The sequence below is a fragment of the Monodelphis domestica genome, chromosome 6, assembly GCF_027887165.1.
Source record: "Monodelphis domestica isolate mMonDom1 chromosome 6, mMonDom1.pri, whole genome shotgun sequence".
Lineage (NCBI taxonomy): Eukaryota > Metazoa > Chordata > Mammalia > Didelphimorphia > Didelphidae > Monodelphis > Monodelphis domestica.
Genome location: NC_077232.1, coordinates 24,901,576 through 24,908,455, shown reverse-complemented (window position 1 = coordinate 24,908,455; position 6,880 = coordinate 24,901,576). Strand labels below are relative to the sequence as shown.

Here is a 6,880-nt window from a genome sequence, read left to right as displayed (position 1 = left end):
GCAATCCAGAGGATGAATGGATTTCTTCTGCATGTAGTTAACATTCTACTATCAACGAGGTATTTAAGTAGGCAGAATGACATTTTGTCATGGATTTGGTTAGGTGATGATAATTTAGGTATGAGTTGAACTACATTGTCCTTTGCAATCTATTATTTTTCTGTAATTCTATGATTCCATTCACCTGGAATCATTGAATAACACAAATATTTATAATTGTACTAATACTAGGAGTGTTCAGGGAAGACTAGTACCTCTGATGTAGGACTTGCTGGGATTTCTTCAGTGGTCATTTTCTCCTTTGGTGTCTGCTTGTTTCCAAGTTCTCACCTGAGCCTCCAAGAAGCTCTAGCATATGTTACAACCAACCCTTGGTAACATATCTCCACAGACAAGCTAATCCATATTGACTGTAACTAAAAGGCCTAAAACCTATCCGTTGCATGGGGGTGCCTGCTTGAAGCATATGAATACTTTCCCTGGTGGAAGGGGTGAATGAGAATAATTGTTTCAGTGACCATGAAGGCAGTAGAAGCACGTTCTATAGAGAACATAGAACTTGGTTTAAGATTAAAGAAGTCAAGGTCATTCACTATATCCTGAGTCATTATCAATTCTAGACTTTGTGTAACTTCGTCTCATTGAAGTCTAATTAATGCTTGAGTCAAAAGATATCACAAGTGTTGTTATTTTGGTTCTCTTTCGGTATGAAGTACAACCAACCTACCAAACACCTTGTCCAGAAACCAATCAATATTCAGTTTGAAGTCTAATGAAATTCTCGTCCTAAGCAACTCTTTCAATATATTTCCCATCTTATTCCTCATTCATTTCCTTTCTTAGAGCTCTAACTACAGTGTCAATTTTCTTCTATACAAGATCAGAAAAATATAGTAATATGATGTGGGAAAGACCCATCTGCTTATACATCACAGTATGAAATTCTGACTTCTTTTGTTTTTTTCAAAATCTCCTTTAGTTCTGGCCATAGAACAGCATTCACACATATTAACCCTAATACTGGTCTTCTTGTCATGTTTTTGTCAGATATGTCTTAGAACAACTGTAATATTCACTAAAAGGATTTGATATCTAAAGAAAATATAAAGTAAGCAGGCTTATTCCTGACCCATATATCTTTGCTATGTTTGACATAATAAGATAGATACTTAATATAATTTCACTGAAATATTTATTCAGAAAATAGAAGAATGGGTATCAGATACAGGGTCTTGAGAAATAATATTTTAGTGTGAACTTGTCTGTAACAGATAACTCTCATATTATTGATCTTTAAGGATTAAAGAGTACTATAGGGGAATTTAATTTTCCCTTTTCAGTGCTAGGAAAAAATCTAACAAAAATTAAAGAGGCAAATAAAAACATAGATAAGTTAAATATGATAGATATCTGGAGAGTTCCCACCCACTTTCACAAGGTTATTAATAAATATAAGCCTGAGGATACACATAAACCAGTTTCTGGTGGGACAGCAATGGTTTGGAGAACATAAACATTCTACACAAGTCTTACTTAATATTCAACATACTATGGAGGTAATTCTATATTCCTGAAATGTTATGATGCTGTAACATTGAATATGACCAAACTAGAAAGATAGTTAAAAAAATATGACCCTGGCAACAAATTGTATCTGTTGTGTCAGGACTATTCTACCTAATATAGTAGTCCCAGTAATGCATATTAACTAAGGGCCAAACAGGCTATGTTGACCAAATTAAATGCTAATAAGAACATGGAGAAAGAGGCCTTTCTCCTTTTGCTAATGTAGGTGTGAAATTATTTGAACTGTTAAGCAGTTCGTGTTCATTGATCTAGGGCAGTGATGGTGAACCTTTTAGAGAGGGAGTTCCTGGCTCCACCCTCAACCCACCACCCAGTCTGAGTACTGTGCCTTCCCCCTCAGAGACCAAGTGTCCCACCCCACCCACACACTCCTTATCCCAGACTGGGGAAGGAGGAAGTGTTCCCATTGGGATGCTGGGCAGAGGAGTAAGTAATGTGAAGAAATGTCCTCAGACCAGTATGGAGAAGGGTAGGGGTGTAACACAAGGGCTCTGATCCCTTCCAACTCTGCCTCCTGTGTGCTGCCCCCATGTTACTCACTATGTGTTTCCATTGTGTTGCTGAGTTGAAGGGTAGATGATGTCAAAAAGTGTTCTCAGGAGCAGCTTAGCCAGGGTCCCTCTGCCTTTCTTGTAAGAAACTTGGGGGAGGAAGGGATTTGGGAAGGGAGGCTCACATGCCCACAGAGAGTGCTCTGCATGTTCTTTATGGCACCCATTCCATAGGTTTGTCATCACTGACTTAGGGATTCCATTATTAGGATTAGAAGGTAGGGGCATTATTGAGAGGATTAAAAGTTCTATTTATGAAAAATATTTATGGAATCTTTGTAATGAAAACAAATCTAGAAGTAACACAGATGCAATGATTGGGAGAAATGACTGTAAAGACTGCAATATTTGTATGTAATGGATTATATAATATTATGAGAAATGCCAAGTAATTGAATGTTTGAAATATAAAGAAATAAGGAAAATTCATGAAGAGATGAAAAGAGAAGAAATGCGGTTAAGAAAAATACATGCAATGATTACATTTTAAAAAATAACAGCCTCAACATCAAGAGAAAAATGTATCAAAGTAAAACAAATCCAAAGGGTACTAAAAAAACAGAGAATATTTCTATTGCCACACATATAAAATTTACAGATTAAAAAAAATGTAAAGAACATGGAATTAGTGATTTACCAGATCATTTTTTATGTAACTTTATTTTAATGTTCTTGTGTTTGGTGGTGGCAGTTAGTAATTAAAAATTAATGAATAAAAGGGAGGGAGGAAAGACAGGAAAATGAAACCTCAAGTAAAATATCTAAGTTGCTTCAATTCAATTGTTTGTCCTCAATTCCTGTTTTTATAATGTATAATGAATTTCCTCATAATTACTACTCAAAGTTATAGCCCAAGCATCAGAATTGGTTCAGTCATCATATTTAGTGGATATAGTTGCTCCTTTCCAGCCATTCACTCCACCTTTACTGCTTTCCTTTATTCTGATCTGATAGAAATTAACATTCAATATTTTCCATAAAGATTTATATTAACTCTTATTATATACTGAGGGTCAAATTAAGTCAATGTATGTAATTTCTTAAATATTTCAAAGTTGTATATTAGTGTAATTATGATATTGGCTAACATATTATCTATCTTAGAGACATAGAATTATCATGTAATGGCAGGTAAAAGATATGAATTCTAAGTGAAGAAGATATCCATCTCAGAAGAACTTATAACAAGAAAGAAAATGAGTATTTCTTACTACCCTATACTACCTTATTATTTTCTTACTACATTACTACCTTATCACATATAAATATATACATTCCAGACAACAAATTTCAGATTGATTAATTCTCTGCTTTTTAGACATCTATATTTCTTATTTTCTTAGTAGCAAATGTTTGAAAAAAGACCAATATGCAATCATTTAAAATTGGTACTTAATGTTCCCCTTCAATTTTAAGAGCATTATTTGAAAAAGAAATGCTCTTCTCACTATATTACACTCTTTCTTATGATAGCAAAAAATTATAAAGAGTTTCAACTCTAAAAGTGTACAATGTCTGGAAATATTGAAGTAGTTCTGATTAATATTTATTCTAATAAACTTTTAGGGAGTCCTATATGAAGAAACATGCAGAATTAATGACAAATAACAAAGGAACAGAAGGTGGGCAATTCCCATATCTTTCAAAGCACAAAAGAACTCTCTTTTTTCACACACAGCCATAGATCAGGGACTCCATTAACTTATTTTTCTAATTTTCTTCTTCAGGATACTCTTAATGGATTGTCCAAAACAAATTTTCTTGATAATGTCCATTCCTGTTATAAGATGAGTGCAGTATTGTCAAATAAATATTAGATTTCTACCTGGACCTTTTGGGGGTAGTGCCTCTTGATGAACTAGTATTAATTCAATTGGAGGAAAATTTGAGAGTGTTTTGGGAGAAACACACCCAAGTTTTTATCAAGGCTTTATTCCAAGAATGGGAGGCTCCAACTCTGTTCAATTCAGAAGAAAACAGTTTTGTTTGAAGAAGAAAAATATTTTAAAGATAGTTTAATAATCTAGGCTGATGGAATGACCTTAAAGGTTGGTAGAATTGCTTCAGAACTGCTTGAATAGCAGCCCTGTCCTATTGTGGGGGAGAGGCCCTTTGAGTTGATGAAATAGCCCCAGATCCATGGGCTGATGGAGTAGTCCTGGAGACGATAGAGCCCCATAGCCTTGGCTAATGGAGCAGCCTTATAATCCTGGTATGATACAAAAGCCCTGGAGCTAATGGAGTGGCATGGAAGCTGGTAGAGCCCTCCCCTATGTGGATCAAGGTTTAAACATTTATTCAGGACCCTAGACTGCAAGAGGCCTTAGTGTGGAACTTCCATGTTTTTCTCTATTGTCTCATCTGTCATGGAAGAGGTCTGGCTACCCTTCTGGAATGCCTTCATCAAAAGGGACCATAGCTAAACTAAATGCAGAACAATGCAAGTGGTTAATAAAAGCAATTCAGAACTAAGGTAAATATAGACAGAACAGCATGAAACTGTGGCATGGAGTAGCCTGACATTTCAGAACTAAGATACAGACCAGTATAAAGTGATTATGAGCAATTAACAATATAGAATGGTTAATTGATTAGTAATACAGATGTTGTACTTTATGCTTAATTAGAGTTAACTGATGTACACGATTTCAGAACATGCAACCACAGGCTGAATCCTCAGGCCGATTTTCTTAATTGAATCAGTGAGTGTCTTTTGGTGATATGATATATAATTTTCAAATATTTTCCAGACATCCACAGGAAGACTAGTAGAATAATCAAATATTGTCAAGTTAAAAGTGATGTAAACATAAGTTTACAATTTTATTGACCACTCTGAAATGATATGGAGGTGTTAATGGAACTAAAACCAAGAAGACAAAAGGGAATTTGTTTTCCAAAGAAATGTATAAAAATGATCACTCAAACTCCTCTTCCTTCCCATGATCCCTCTTCCATCTCCATGAGGTCCATGGAACCTAGTACTCTGAAATCTAGTCTATGGTCAAGTATGATACTCTCTGTCTCTCTCCCATTCTCTTTCCTATTGATGCCTGCCTTCCTTCATTATCCCACCCCTGGCCTCATGCTCACTGCCTTTGTTCTCCTTTCACTGTTTATCTCTGTGCTTTCTTTGCTATTTACACCCACACTCTCTATGTTCATTAAAGTATGATTACATTGCTATTTTTCACTGTAATTATGGTCTTTTCTTCAGAGCATCAAGTTTGTCTGTTCCTATTCCACAATTTAATAATTTCATAAATTATAAATTTAATTTCAGGCTTAAAGGTTTTGATACAATAATAAGAAAACTTGTAATTATGAGCTACTATTTAATTCTTTTGACACTTAAATATACATTTCAAATACCAATTAGTGTACTATCAGAGATTTTTACTTTTGAAAAGATCAATAATTGAGAGAATATAAATCCACATATTTTGAAAAGTCTTTATTGGGAATACCCTAAGATATTATTTATGTCTGAAAATAAATAAATATAAAAATTGATTTCCACATTGCAAACACAAGAGACAGAGCAAGTTGAATGTTATATGCTTTACTTATTCTACTATATTTTTCGGTACCACACCTTTCGCATGGCACTCTTCATTTCTGTATTTCTCAATGTGTAGATGAGAGGGTTTAGCATGGGTGCGATCACAGTGTACAACACAGAAAATTCCTTCTCATTATTATTGGCACTGGGAGGTGGCACATAGGCATAGATACAGGGCACAAAAAACAGGACCACAACCATGATATGAGAGCCACAGGTGGAGAGTGCTTTATGACGACCTTCTGTTGAATGCATTCGAATATGATACAATATTACTACATAAGATGCAACCAAGACAAGAAAAGTGATCAGGCAAACCATCCCATTGTTAGCAATGACCAAGATACTAACAACATGAGTGTCACCACAGACCAGTTTCAGGAGGGGTTTCACATCGCATATGTAGTGGTCAATATGATTAGGGCCACAGAAAGGTAGCCTGAGAACCATGAGCAGCTGGGCAATAGAATGCCAAAAGGCTACTGCCCAAGCAACCAAGATCAGCATGTTACATCTGCGACGGTTCATGATGACCATGTAGTGCAAGGGTTTACAGATGGCAATATAGCGATCAAAGGCCATGGACACTAGAATGAACATTTCAACACCACCCAGTAAGTGAGCACTGAAGAGCTGAGTCATGCAGCCATTATAAGATATGGTTTTTCTTTTGGCAGCTAAGTCTCTGATCAGTCTGGGGATAATGGTGGAAGTATACGCCAGATCCATGAGGGACAAATGACACAGAAAATAGTACATGGGTTGCTGGATCAGATGGCTATAGGTGATAGTGACAAAGATGATGAAATTGCCCAGGAAAATTGCAAAATAGCAAAGCAAGAAGAATGCAAAGCATATTATCTTCATCTCCTTGTTCATAAATAGTCCCAAAAGAACAAATTCTGTGACATTATTCTGATTTTCCATGTAGTTAGAACAGATGACAGATAAAAAGTAGAATATTAATTTATCTGAAATTATGCAGAATAGAATAAATCATCATTGGTATTTGTCATGTTATGGTTCATAAGATCCATTTTGAGAAAATTTTTAAAGCATAAAAGACTATATTGTCATATTTATCATATAACTTTAAATCAGAATGTTCAAGCTTGTCAACTTTATCTGTCATAATTAAAAAATTAATTAAATAAATGCATATCTCCTAATATTTTCATAG

At 35.0% G+C, this 6,880-nt stretch overlaps 1 protein-coding gene across 1 annotated transcript; it reads right to left on the bottom strand.

Annotated features, from left to right (window-relative positions):
- Nucleotides 1-5,712: 5,712 nt before the first annotated feature.
- LOC100020453 (olfactory receptor 4P4-like) lies at nucleotides 5,713-6,627 on the bottom strand. Its single transcript, XM_001372912.3, has one exon. The coding sequence runs from the start codon at nucleotides 6,625-6,627 to the stop codon at nucleotides 5,713-5,715; it is 915 nt and encodes a 304-aa protein (XP_001372949.3).
- Nucleotides 6,628-6,880: the final 253 nt, after the last annotated feature.